This window comes from Physella acuta, unplaced genomic scaffold, assembly GCF_028476545.2.
Source record: "Physella acuta isolate Inbredline_101_S28 unplaced genomic scaffold, ASM2847654v3 ptg001656l, whole genome shotgun sequence".
Lineage (NCBI taxonomy): Eukaryota > Metazoa > Mollusca > Gastropoda > Physidae > Physella > Physella acuta.
This window is the reverse complement of record NW_026733170.1, coordinates 130,113-144,637: the sequence shown is the minus strand read 5'-3', so window position 1 is coordinate 144,637 and position 14,525 is coordinate 130,113. Positions and strand designations below refer to the sequence as shown.

At 35.9% G+C, this 14,525-nt stretch overlaps 1 protein-coding gene across 1 annotated transcript; it reads left to right on the top strand.

Moving 5' to 3' along the window:
- The first annotated feature begins 2,580 nt into the window (after window positions 1–2,580).
- LOC131929625 (phenylalanine--tRNA ligase beta subunit-like) lies at window positions 2,581–14,525 on the top strand. Its single transcript, XM_059285919.1, has 19 exons — window positions 2,581–2,730; window positions 5,679–5,734; window positions 5,990–6,087; window positions 6,279–6,335; window positions 6,508–6,580; window positions 6,696–6,755; window positions 7,266–7,321; window positions 7,448–7,598; window positions 8,166–8,274; window positions 8,596–8,728; window positions 9,225–9,276; window positions 9,520–9,581; window positions 9,937–10,050; window positions 10,264–10,357; window positions 10,465–10,545; window positions 10,712–10,804; window positions 10,920–11,037; window positions 11,691–11,843; window positions 13,348–14,525. Exons 1-19 carry the CDS (start codon window positions 2,673–2,675, stop codon window positions 13,497–13,499), a joined length of 1,770 nt encoding a protein of 589 aa, XP_059141902.1. The 5' UTR covers window positions 2,581–2,672; the 3' UTR covers window positions 13,500–14,525.

Here is a 14,525-nt window from a genome sequence, read left to right as displayed (position 1 = left end):
CGGGAGAAAAAAGTCTGGAAGAAACTCTGGTCGCAAGTGTAAACGCGTTAGACTGCATTCATAACATTACATGACGTCCTAGAGGAAGTATTGTAATCGTGAAAAAAAAACGAAATCAAGAATTTTACAAATCTCGAAGTTTTACACACAGTCGGAAACACTTTTTTTTTTTAATTTTGACTGTACTTCTGTGTGTCTGTCTGTGTATCTGTTAACACGATAACAAATTGTGTACCGCTTCATTTATGTTGACGAAGTTTCATATAGGTCCCTGGTACTATATCAAATTTGTAGTTCTGTAGTGACCCGAACATGCCCCATCCTCAGCATATTGATTGAGCTCTGGTTAATAAAGCTGACATTAAGATAAAACCGGAGACCCTGGCCTCAGACCGCAGCTACTTAACACATATAGCCCCCAACCCCACCCCGAGGCTTATGTGCTTTTTTGTGAAAAGATATTATTTATCCCAGTGAAGTTCGCTGACAAGGCATGTAGAGAAGGTCAAAAGTTCAAGAGGGTAAAGTGTCCAGTTTCCTTTAGGAAGCCATAATATCATGATAATATTATAAACTCTATGAGGACAATGATCTCGTATGGCGGATTTTAAAAATGTGGACAGTCAAGTAATTTGAGGGGGAGGCGGGGGAGAATGGGGTAAACACATGGTTACAAACTGGGAGATTAAGGAATGGAAGGACGTACATTGGCGACAAAAGTGGATTAAGATAGATTTTTAGAGACCTCCAAAGTTTATCTTTCACAGTGCTGAATGCTGTTCGTAAAGGGTTAGGAAGGGGATGAAAAAGGTATACGCAGACTATAAATGTTTTGATATCTATCAAGCCTTTGGTCCAGATGCGTAGCGAGGGGGGGGGGGGGGGGCGGACCGAACCGGGTAACACCATTTAGGGCTGTGACACCAAGGCAAAAAATAGCAAAATATATAGAGAAAAATGATAATTCCGCTTAATCGAAAGTTTGGGGTGCGGGGGGGGGGGGGGGGGGGGGGGGGGTGCAAATTGAAAATTGAAAGTTTGTCCCCGGGAAGGGTCGCTACGCCTCTGTGGGGTGACACCAGTAAGTGCCGCACCGGGTGACACCCGACCTCGCTACGTCGCCACTGCTTTGGTCGACTATATAGCCTAGGCTATTAATTAAGGAAGTAAAAAAAAAAAAGCGAACGATGAATGACTTCATATTTCTTAATAGCTCAAATAAACGGTAAATAGTTGTAGAGTATAGTTTATTTTATAATAGGTCTGAAATGTTGTTCATCTTGTAAGCCTAAGTATACACACAAAGGTACTGCATTATGACATATACATGAGGTGTGTCCATGAAGGATATTACACTCATGGTGGGAGAGGGTGTGCTAGCATTTTTGTGATGACCTGCGCCAAAGGGCTAAACATTGAATGATAAAAGCTGATTCGCATTTTTAGGACAGTTTACTTTTTGTAACTTGTAATCAAAATGCAACAGCTCTCTATTATTATCGTAGAAGAAATTGTTTAAATTTTTTTCAATGGCGATGGCGAGTTGACAGAAATGTGACATCATTTAAGAGAGAGAGGGGGGGGGGGGAAAGGAAGACGGGGGAGGGGAGTTGACTTTTTGTGACGGTGACGACAGGGTGGGGGTAAAGTTCGACAAAAATGTGTCGCCGATAATTTAAGATTCTTAGCAATCAGTTATTTTATAGCTAATTTTAGTTGTGTAAAATTAACAATTAAAAAGAGGGAGGGTATATATTGACGAAAATCGAAAATAGAAAAAAAAAGGGCCGGGGCCGGATTAAATTTTCGGGGAGGGAGGGCAGACGATGACACTAGACTGATGAAAGTAGCCTATATATTTTCTATATCAAATATTTCTCCCCAGAAGAGATGACTGAAAGAAACTCTGATGATGAGCTTTACCGGTCCGACCCCGCCTACGCCGCCCGCAAACCGAGTATCTAAATCTTTTGAACTAAAAAGGGTGCTAAGCGAATATAAGGAGCAAGCCCTCAGGACTCGATGACGTCAATTTCTTAAACTTTAATGCCACGATAAAGATACAACAGCGAGCATTAGCCACCACCATATTGAACAGAGTTTCTTCCATCGCTTCCAGGCGGAGCTACCCCAGAAGAAAGTCTACCGCCCCCGAACGAAATGGAATTTATATAGAAACCATACTTTTACCAGTGTCGATCCCCCCCCCCCCCGCCTAGAAAAAAGTCTGGAAAAAACACTGATATTGAAAATGAAATAACAAAAGTAGGCGCGTATGGGGGATGACGGGGGTCTACAATTCAGCTTTCTATGAGTACGTCATCATAAATAGATGACTCCTTACAGCGGCCTACTTCACCGGTGCCTCGCTTGTTATTTAAGCCTACACTTGAATCTATATCTTTGAGCCCCGTTTTGATGTGGTCTACAAACTCTTTGTGTTAATAACCATCGTACTAACATTTTGTATTGAATTAGGCTCTCGTAATGTTTTGAAACACAAAAATATGAACCGTTACTTTTGGTGTTTAGAGTAACCTACAGCACTTGTGTACATACTTTTCCATGATAGGCTACCATATTGCATTGGTAAAGTCCACAGTAGTCCACACTACGGGTAGATCTAGATCTAACACTCACAGGCCCAGGATCTAGATCTATAATTCATAGAAATGCCGACTCTTTCTGTAAAAAGAGACGAGCTGTTTCAAGCTATTGGTCAATCATACAGTAAGAAAATGGGCCTTTATTTTAAATTTAAAAATATAAGCTAGATCTAGATCTTCTAAATCTAAGTAAAAGTAAATGCCTCTAGAAAAGATTCTAGATCTAAATCGGAACTAAATCCAGTAGGGCCTAAATAAATGACATGTCACACTAAATGAAAAAATGATTAAGCAGTTGAGTTAGGCCTACAACCCTAACTGTAACTGTGTAAACTAATGCCTGTCTAACTAATAGTAGGCCTCTATTCTATAGTTAATATTAAATATTAAATAATAATGACTTAATAATGAGAAATGATAGGCCTACTCTAGTACTCTACTACACTACTACTACATAATTATTTAATTAAAATTTAAATGTAGTCCTAATCAGAAATATATATAGGGCCTATATTATTATATATATCATGTAGCTAGTCTCATAACGCGAGTTGAATTACCTCCCCTGACCCGCTTTTTTATGGCCACTTTCTAGTTCGTTTTTTTCGATCGCGTCTCGGCACTGTTGCTAAAAATAGCATTCGCGCAATACCATACGGGTAAATCTGTTTGGCGTCTGCTACACGTGATAGATCGTTGAATGGCCGACAAGCTGATATAAAAATTATTGCGACCGGATGCGATTTTCGTGGAAATTGAGCTAGATTTAGCAAAAGACAGCTATATTTGTGTAAAATATTATTATTTATACTTCTACTTACACAGATATTTTGATAACTGCAGTTCAGCCGTCCATTTTTCTTTTAAAATGTATCTTTAGAATTTCTGTACCTTTTGGCAATCGGTCAGTAGCATTTGCGCACTAAACCCACCCCCCTACGGCAGATCCGATTTTTTTCCCAGTGAACTCGTACTGACCTCCCACATAGCTAAGATAGTACATTGATACTGATGGGAAAGCCTCTAAATCTGTATTCCTACTAGAGATCTAGAAATAAATCTAGATCGTGGAGTTTTTATAATGACTTTTAAATTGAATGTCTCCAGTTTAAGATATTTTTTTTTCAAAACATAACTACTTTTAGTACTATATTTAAGTATTTCAAACCCTTTTGGTAGTTTTTTCTTAAACTTAGACCTAAATCTAGTGATTAGATATCTATATTTTGTACTTATAACTTGCAGGCCTATTAAAATAATAATAAAACAGTTTGCTTGATAACTTCATTAGGTCATTTCATAAACACAAATGTTATAAACATATAAAAATCACAAAACCATAGGTAATATCTGAATTCTGTAGCCTACCTTACATTTAGGCTAATACTGAATTAAAAAGAAATTACATTAAGATTTGAAATTAATACAACTTGTAATTAAGAAAGAAAGCTTCAATTCTAACTAAATACTACAAGATATAATAACAAACAATGAAACAAATCCAAAGCTTTTTTCAACCCATTTAGTCGAAAAGATTTTTATTTTTTCCGATATTGACCAAAATAAGTTTTTAAAGCTTAGGCCTACTGTTTTTACAAACATAACTCAATTTTATTAGGCCCCTGTAAACATTAATTAAGATTCCTCTGTAGACAAAGCAATCTATTTGGCAGATGAAGTAGAGTTCATGTTTCTTGACCTCGGCATATGAAGTGATTGTCCGTGTGGTTAGCGATATTCACAGCCGCCTTTACTTTTTACCTTTAATTTCCCCAATGTATATCAGGTACCCATCAGAAATGGGTGGACTCTAATTGAATTTTATTAAACAAACATTTTGATATAGGCCTAGATCTATAATCTATAACATTCCAAACAACATCTGTTCTGTAGAATTTACCTTTCTGCTTCCAAATGCAGTATTTTCCAATTGAAAATTCATCACAAAACATACAATAAATTAAATAAATGGCATTTTATAAATTTATATAAACTATTTACTTTCACCTTGGTGTAAAAAAATGTAGGTATAAGCAAACTGATTTCAATAGTAAGAAAGAATCATGTCTTTTCTTGCTTACTAGCTTTAAAACAAGTGAATTTGACTTTTTACCTGCGTTTTTGGTCGCGTTTCTATATATTTTATTTGCGACACTAAAAAAATTATATTTAATCAACCAATTATGCTAAATTAATAAAATTGGTACTGTTGGATAGCATTTTTAAAGCTCTACAATTATATGCTATTTTTTTTATAATTTGAAGAAAATTGAATTTATATGAGACTAACTATATCATGTCATCAGACATCAGTAATCAAAATTTCGAAAATAATCATAGTAATCATATAATCAATCATCTAGTTATTCCGTGAGGTGACTGACAGTCGACAGAGACGAGATTTTTTTTCCCATCGACAAGAAAATAAGAGCAGGCGATCATAGGAGCATCAATGTTAACTTGTAACAGGCCCTATTAAGATTGTTTTTAGTTTAGTTTATAATTTTTTTTTTGTCGCACATGTGGTGAAAAGCATGAAACAAAATAAAATAGCAAGCAAATTGTGTCTCCCTATTTCGCAGTTATGTTGTGCATTTTCTTCTCGCAATTTTACCAACACCCCTTGACCAAGCGGCAGGCTTGTTGCATCGAGTTAAATATAAACTCAAAACAATAATATAGGATAGGCCTATTTGCCCTAATCAATTTATTTAAATAGGTCATGCCACATTCTAGACACGCATAGTGTTGTGTGACAAATTGTAAGTCAAATTTACTAACAAAAATACATTGAAAGAAAAATGACATTCTCAGTAAATAAAGAACTGAGTAAAATTATCTGAGAAATAAAATTTTTTATAAGTTAATCAAAAACAAACTTAGAAGTTAAGAAGTTAACTGCATCCGTTTACACATTATTAGTATTGAAGTTTTAAAATAATTTTGTTAGGCCTATAGCCCATGTGTGTAGCCTGTGATGTTATATTTTTATACTTAATTTTAAAAAACAAATCATTGAACTATTTAATAATGGTCTTGTTAAAATACAGTTTTTGTTTTTCTTAAATACAGCTGATGAGGAGTTTGATGAAGTGTGCTTTCAGTATGGGCTGGAACTTGATGAAGTGGTGAGATCTAAATTTAAAATACACTTTTGCAAAATCTACTTTTCATCTGAAAATAAATGTCCTAGTAAATATGTGATTATTGCATTAAGTAAAAGTACTAATAAGTGAATTAGTTTTCCTTTGAGTGGTAGTGGTAGATTGTACTGTATGTATATCTGAGACTTGGCTATCTTTGTTATGGGCTTTAGCTTTCTGGTTTGTTGTGTACAAATTATAGTAGATAAATAATTGCTTCTGTGTAATTTTAATGTGCAGACATCAGAAAAAGAGCAGATAGAAAGAGAGAAGGGTGTTGGTAAAGCTGTTGGTGCTTCTGAAGCTGTGGAATACAAGATAGAAATTCCAGCAAATAGGTTAGGGAAAATCTTTAATTGTTTTCTAAAGCATGTATTATGTAGTTTTTTGTTTTTGTTAATTAAATTTGTGTATGATTTTTAGGTCTAAAGTTAAAACTTGAATGTTTTAATGTCTGTCTGAGTATAAACATTTTTTTTCACATTTCATTTATTCAATTCTTGTTTTTAAAAACAATCTTGTGTTACAGATATGATCTGCTGTGTCTAGAAGGACTGGTGAGGTGTTTGCGTGTGTTTTTAGGAAAGTAAGTAACTGTTTATAAGCTCTACACACAAGCTCTGTAGTTAAAACAACAAATATTAAATAGTTTTTGAGGTAATTTTTTTATACAAAGTTTGTGAACATTTGTATTGCCTCAAATGTATGAACAACATTTGTATTGCCTCAAATGTATGAACTTGCTTGTATTTAAACAGAGAAAAAGCCCCTCAGTACAAGGTTGTGAGACCAGATGGAGATAAGATACAAAGGCTGGTTATTCAGAGCTCAGTAAGTTGGTCTAACTAAATATAACCTGGAGTATTAACTATAAGAATGTCCCAACATTGTTATTAGCTCATTATGTTTTTTATTAAATTCTTGTTATGTCACTTCTTTTTGACAGACAGCTCAAGTTCGTCCCCATTGTGTGTCTGCTGTACTTAGGAATATCAAATTTAATGAAGTATGTTTATTTTAAAATCTTATTTACTACCAAATTTAATTAAATGTGTATTTGAAATCTTAAATTAATTAACTATGGCTGGAATTTGTTAAGTAATTTATGCCAACCTGTTTATTATCAACACAGCGTCTCCTAGTAAAGGGACTCAATAATGTAAAAAAAAAATACAGCACTTTGCATTAAATATCTACTGGAAAATAAACAATGACAAAATGTTTAATCTAATACAACACTCCCCACTTCTTTCAAAATCCCCTCAAAATACATTGTCTGAAAAATTCGAAATAGCTACATTGTTAAAAATAACTTTAGAATTGAACTGTACTTAGACACCATTATGTGCAATAGAGGAAACCACTTCCTTCATGTCATGTTGATACTAGCAACCAAGAGAAGATTCTGATCTTAAGAACTGACTTAGTTTAACCCTGAGTATCAATGGTGGATATGAGGCAGACAAGAAACATATTTAGTTATTTGAGCATATTGTTTTATTTATTTTATTTTTAGGCTCGTTATAACAGTTTCATAGACCTTCAAGATAAACTACACCAGAATGTTTGCAGGTGAGATGATATAAATGGCTAAAGGACTTTCCACAGACTTATGTTGTGGGTTAAGTTTTTTTATTTTGTTAGATAATTAAGTTTAACCATTTGAACTGACTTATGGAATTTTGTTATCTCTACTAGAAAGAGGACATTGGTTGCCATAGGAACACATGATCTGGACTCACTGCAAGGACCATTCAGTTATGAGGCTCTTCCACCAAAGGAGATTAAATTTAAGCCACTGAACCAAACACAAGAGTACACAGCAGAGGAGTTGATGGACTTGTATTCTGTGAGTTAGTGCTCCAGATATTTACTGAGTTGTTGGCCTTGTACTCTGTTAGTGCTTCAGATATTTACTGAGTTGTTGGCCTTGTATTCTGTGAGTTAGTGCTTCAGATATTTACTGAGTTGTTGGCCTTGTATTCTGTAAGTTAGTGCTTCAGATATTTATTGAGTTGTTGGCCTTGTATTCTGTTAATGCTTCAGATATTTACTGAGTTGTTGGTCTTGTAATCTTTGAGTGCTTCAGATATTTGCTGAGTTGTTGGCCTTGTGTTCTGTGAGTTAGAAATTGACATGTAATACTTAGTTGTGTTGGAGGACATCCGGTCCAACTTTACAATTAAAATCAAAGAAGAAGAAAGTCTGAATTCTGAAAAAATAATGGAATTGGTATTACTTTTCTCTTAATGAATTTTTTTATCTAAGACTTTTTTTTTTTATTATTACAATACTTCAGTGTTATAACTTGTTAGAATAATTGTATCCTCTTGTTTGAAGCCATATCTTTATATCCACTTATTTCACAGGGTGAAAGCCATTTGAAGCCATATCTTTATATCTCTTTATTTCACAGGGTGAAAGCCATTTGAAGCCATATCTGCCAATCATCAAGGACAAACCTGTGTACCCAGTGATCTATGATAAAAACAGGGTTCTCTTGTCCATGCCCCCCATCATTAATGGTACATTTTCTTTGTTGGTCTTTCTAGTTTTAATTAAAATTCTAAATGGTACATTTTCTTTGTTGGTCTTTCTAGTTTAATTAGAATTCTGAATGTTACATTATCTTATTGGTGTTTCTAATTTTATTTATAATTTTTGAGTGGTGTAAAAAAATATCTACTAGTTAACTAGTACTGAAACTGCTGGGTGCCCAACTTCTATCAACTTGTACCAAAGATTTGTTTATGCTAGTAGCACCATCCAGACAGTGTTAAACAAAATTAATTATGTTACTGTATTCAACTGTATTGTCCAAGTGACCTTTTGATTATGTATGACAGGTGAACACTCCAAGATTACTCTAGACACAAAAAACATCTTCATTGAGTGCACAGCAACAGACTTAACCAAAGCCAAGCTTGTACTTGACATGATGGTCACAATGTTCTCAGTTTACTGCGAGCAGCCTTTTGTGTAAGTCCAGCAGTATTGTTAGTCCAGATTTATCTGTAGTGTTAGTCCTGATTTGAAACTGTGTTGTTAAGCCAGATTTAACTGTGATGTTAGTCCCAATTTTAAACTGTTATTAGCCCAGATATAAGTGTCGTGTTAGTCCCAATTTTAAACTGTGTTGTTAGGCCAGATTTAAGTGTAATGTTAGTCCCAATTTTAAACTGTGTTGTTAGGCCAGATTTAAGTGTAATGTTAGTCCCAATTTTAAACTGTTATTAGCCCCTATTTATTTGTAGTGTTAGTCCAATTTGTATCTGTAATGTTAGTCCAGATTTATCTGTAGTGTTAGTCCTAATTTGAAACTGTAGGCAGAAGTGTAATGAAAGTTGAAAATTAGTGCCACTTTTTTTCTGTAAATTTGAACTTTCTGAAATGTGGACTGTAGAATTGAGTTAGGGAAAATTGTATTGAATGTTGCTCCACTTTTTGGTCTATTCAGACATTTTTTTTCTTACAGTGTTGAAGCTGTGGAAGTAGTCCAGCCTAATGGCACAGTTTGTGTTTATCCAGTGAGTCGTTGACCCTATTCCTTTTTGTTTTGAGATTTACAACTGGACAGTACTTTAAAATTATTGCCCACCAAAATTGTTTTAAAGCTAGTTTTTGTGTGGAGAATTGGACAGGAACCTCAGCATTACTTGTCTAGAGAACTTACATTATTATTTGTTTAGATGGGCTTGCTTAAAGCAGATGTACTTATTTCTACGCAACAAAATAAACATTAAAAATATTTAACCACCTCTCCACTCCAGGAACTGCCCTACAGAACAGAGACTGTGAATGTTGGCCGTATTTCTAAACAAGTTGGTGCGGAGTAAGTTTCTTTGTGCCACTCACTTCAGAGTCTGTTTGTTGTAGTGCCACCAACTTCAGAGTGTGTTTGTTGTAGTGCCACCAACTTCAGAGTGTGTTTGTTGTAGTGCCACCAACTTCAGAGTGTGTTTGTTGTAGTGCCACCAACTTCAGAGTGTGTTTGTTGTAGTGCCACCAACTTCAGAGTTTAATTGTTGTAAAACTATTTGTCAGGCTAATTTTCCACCAACCAAATGGCCAAATATTAATGTTGGTTACCTATCTAATCACCAGTCCAGTTTATTTACTCTCTGTTGTTAACCATCATACAAAAAACATTTTCCTGTGTGTTGTTTATTTTACAAAACCATTTCCAGGATAGATGCAGCAACAATGGCCAGGCTGCTGACTAAGATGTGTCTGGAGAGTGAAGTTCTACCAGGTGGGGACACACTCAAGGTTGTCATCCCACCCACAAGGGCAGATATCCTTACACTACTCACTGTTTTCTCACAACTGTAACTCTCTAGAAGAGGAATCATTTTTAACTATTGAGTGAATTGTTTATTATTATAGAAAAGGATATTTGAGTTTTTAAGTTTACAATTAATATATCATTTTAATAACATTGGTTGAGCTAATTACTAGTCCTGTGAGTAGACTAATTAACTAGATAGGATTCCTTAACGAAGCTCACATATCCTACATGAGTGTGACATCATGGAAGATGTAGCCATGGGGTATGGTTTTAACAACATCAAGAAAACTTTTCCAGATACCAACTGTATAGCCCAGCAGGTGAGTCTATACCAACTGTATAGCCCAAAAGGTGATCATTTTTACATTTTATTTCCCCTTTTCCCTATCATTAAGTGACTTACTGATGTGTGATATTTTTTCCCCAGTACCCTATCAACAAATTAAGTGACTTATTGCGGAGAGATGTTGCAGCTTGTGGCTTCACTGAGGTTCTGACTTTTGCCTTGGTAAGTCTGTGATTAGAGTAACCTCCCATTGGAGCCTGGGTGAGATGGGGGGGGGGGTTGCCAGTTTGTGTGCAGCTGAGTTCATGAGATCCTATAAAGAAATGATTGCTATAAAAGATGTGTTAACATGTTGTCTTGTTTAACCTTTGTCAATTCTGTACCTCAGTGTTCCAAGTCAGACATTGCAGACAAGTTAGGTAAAAAAATTGAAGACTTGAATGCTGTTCATATATCAAATCCAAAAACTGCAGAGTTTCAGGTACCTTGTACACCTTTACATTACCTTGAAGAATTAATCTGTTATTGTCAGGTAGTGCCATGTTTTAGAGCTAGTTTATTTACTAGCACATTTAACCCTCATGACTCATCCACAGGTGGCCAGAACAACTTTACTTCCAGGCATTCTAAAAACTGTTTTCCACAACAAGGGGATTCCCCTTCCTCTTAGGCTGTTTGAAATATCTGATGTGATCTATCAGGATCCATCTAAAGGTTGGTCTGGCCAATTTTATTTCACGGGGTGCCGTGGGAATATTAGGGAGAAGTTTATTTATAGATGAGTTAACTTGTACAGTATATGGGTCATGTGTCACAGCAAGTAAACAAGTTTAGTTTTGAATTATCTAAAATCTTTCACTTATTTGCTGTTGAAGGCTTGTTTGCTTGTGACATTGGAATACATAGATAGGCAGAAGTGTGGAAAGAGATGTTAAGCTCCACAGTGGGGTGGGCTTACACATACAATCACAAACACACCAACTGTAGTACAAAAAGTTGACCTGTAGATTTAAACATATCAAGGTAGAACAAATAGAATTTAAAATTTTTAGACCAAGCTTTTGAAATGGAGCTTTCATCTTGGCTAACCAACAGCATCTGCTAGTTTCAGTTATTAAAACTTGGTTTCCCTTGTTTTGACAGCTTGTGATATTTTTTTATTAAGAATTAGTTTACTGAAAGTTTATAAAGATTCTATGATAATGTAGGCTAAACTAGGTATAAGAGCTAAGTTTCATCCATATTCTTTTTTTTTCTTTTTAAATGTGATACCAAGAAAACAATTTTTGCTTATAGGTTTTCTTACAAAAGAAATCAAATTCCTGGGGTTTAATAAAAATATTTTTTTCCTGGATGATGTCCCCTAGATGTTGGAGCTAGGAATGAGAGGAGACTTTGTGCCATCAACTACAACAGATCTTCAGACTTTGAGGTCATTCATGGGCTCTTGGACAGGGTCATGCAGTTGCTGCAAGTTCCATTTGGTGGTGCTGGAGGTTATACGCTAGAGGCTGGAGATGGTAGGTCAAGACACCTGTGTGTTGTTTTGTCTTGTACATTTAGGTCCAGACATCAGACACCTGTGTGTTGTTTTGTCTTGTACATTTAGGTCAAGACACCTGTGTGTTGTTTGTCTTGTACATTTAGGTCCAGTCACCTGTGTGTTGTTTTGTCTTGTACATTTAGGTCAAGACACCTGTGTGTTGTTTGTCTTGTACATTTAGGTCCAGTCACCTGTGTGTTGTTTGTCTTGTACATTTAGGTCCAGTCACCTGTGTGTTGTTTTGTCTTGTACATTTAGGTCCAGTGTTGTTTTGTCTTGTACATTTAGGTCCAGACACCTGTGTGTTGTTTTGTCTTGTACATTTAGGTCAAGACACCTGTGTGTTGTTTGTCTTGTACATTTAGGTCAAGTCACCTGTGTGTTGTTTGTCTTGTACATTTAGGTCCAGTCACCTGTGTGTTGTTTGTCTTGTACATTTAGGTCCAGTCACCTGTGTGTTGTTTTGTCTTGTACATTTAGGTCCAGACACCTGTCTTCTACATTTAGGTCAAGACACCTGTGTGTTGTTTTGTCTTGTACATTTAGGTCAAGACACCTGTGTGTTGTTTGTCTTGTACATTTAGGTCAAGACACCTGTGTGTTGTTTGTCTTGTACATTTAGGTCCAGTCACCTGTGTGTTGTTTGTCTTGTACATTTAGGTCCAGTCACCTGTGTGTTGTTTGTCTTGTACATTTAGGTCAAGACACCTGTGTGTTGTTTTGTCTTGTACATTTAGGTCCAGTCAACTGTGTGTTGTTTGTCTTGTACATTTAGGTCCAGTCACCTGTGTGTTGTTTGTCTTGTACATTTAGGTCAAGACACCTGTGTGTTGTTTGTCTTGTACATTTAGGTCCAGTCACCTGTGTGTTGTTTGTCTTGTACATTTAGGTCCAGTCACCTGTGTGTTGTTTTGTCTTGTACATTTAGGTCCAGTGTTGTTTTGTCTTGTACATTTAGGTCCAGTCACCTGTGTGTTGTTTGTCTTGTACATTTAGGTCCTGACACCTGTGTGTTGTTTTGTCTTGTACATTTAGGTCCAGTCACCAGACACCTGTGTGTTGTTTGTCTTGTACATTTAGGTCCAGTCACCTGTGTGTTGTTTGTCTTGTACATTTAGGTCCAGTCACCTGTGTGTTGTTTTGTCTTGTACATTTAGGTCCAGTCACCTGTGTGTTGTTTGTCTTGTACATTTAGGTCCAGTCACCTGTGTGTTGTTTTGTCTTGTACATTTTGGTCAAGACACCTGTGTGTTGTTTGTCTTGTACATTTAGGTCCAGTCACCAGTCACCTGTGTGTTGTCTTGTATATTTAGGTCAAGACACCTGTGTGTTGTCTTGTCTTGTACACCTGTGTATTGTCTTGTACATTTGAGTGAGTGCTATAAACAACCTTTGTTTAACCCTCCCATCCACAGTGTTGCTTGTCTTGTACATTTCAGTGAGTGCTATAAACAACCTTTGTTTAACCCTCCCATCCACAGACCCAACTTTCTTCCCTGGCCGATGTGCCAAGATAGTAGCCAGAGGTCAAGTGATTGGCACCCTGGGTGTGTTACACCCTGAGGTCATCACCAAGTTTGACCTGAACATGCCGTGTGCTGCCATGGAGATCTCCATAGAACCTTTCTTATAACGTGTTGTGTGTGATCTGTGTAATCTTCCCTACACTGTCTGGGCTATGTGTGCTACTGATGTAAGGGACAGTATAACTGGATATGGAATGTTTTAATATGTTTTATTTGCCTGTGTTAAACATTCTGCTTAATTATAGAAGAAATGTTTCAATTGCTACATGGAATAACTTTCAAAAGTTATTTGTTTTATTTTCTGCGTATGAAACAATGATCTTAAGTGATCAGGTTATGCAAATTTCTGTTGTTACCATTAATTATTGGTCACTATCATGAGGCTGTTCTAATCCCACTTTTCCACTTGACCCTTACCTTAATCCTAACACTCCCCCTGTATTAGAAAGCCTTTGTGTAAGCTATGCTTGTGTAATGTAGAAGGAAATATGGGATCAAGGAATTACTTTAGGAAAGAAATCTAGACAACGTTCACTTTGTTTTTTTACCCTGTGTAAATGAGATTTTGAAACTTACGTTGAGAATCCTTGGTTTGTTATGTCAACATGAAATAAGATATCTTTGTTAGGTGACTAGTGTTTATGATGATCCCAGTTAATATCAATAAAAACAAATTTAAATGTCAAATTTTTAGATTGATTGTCATGTTGTAAGCCTCTCAAGTCAAAAACTAGTGTATGAAGTTTTGTGTGATGACAAGCACTTTTCTATTGTAGTTAACAAAACATTTGATTCTGTTTATTTATCTTTACATGCAGCTTGTATGACTTGTATTAATCCAATAAATCTATTCAACAAACTAAAAAAAAACCCTAGTTGACCAGGTGGTATTTTGTTGACCAAACCCTAGTTGACCAGGTGGTATTTTGTTGACCAAACCCTAGCTGACCAGGTGGTATTTTGTTGACCAAACACTAGCTGACCAGGTGGTATTTTGTTGACCAAACCCTAGCTGACCAGGTGGTATTTTGTTGATCAAACCCTAGCTGACCAGGTGGTATTTTGTTGACCAAACCCTAGCTGACCAGGTGGTATTTTGTTGACCAAACCCTAGCTGACCTGTGGTATTTTGT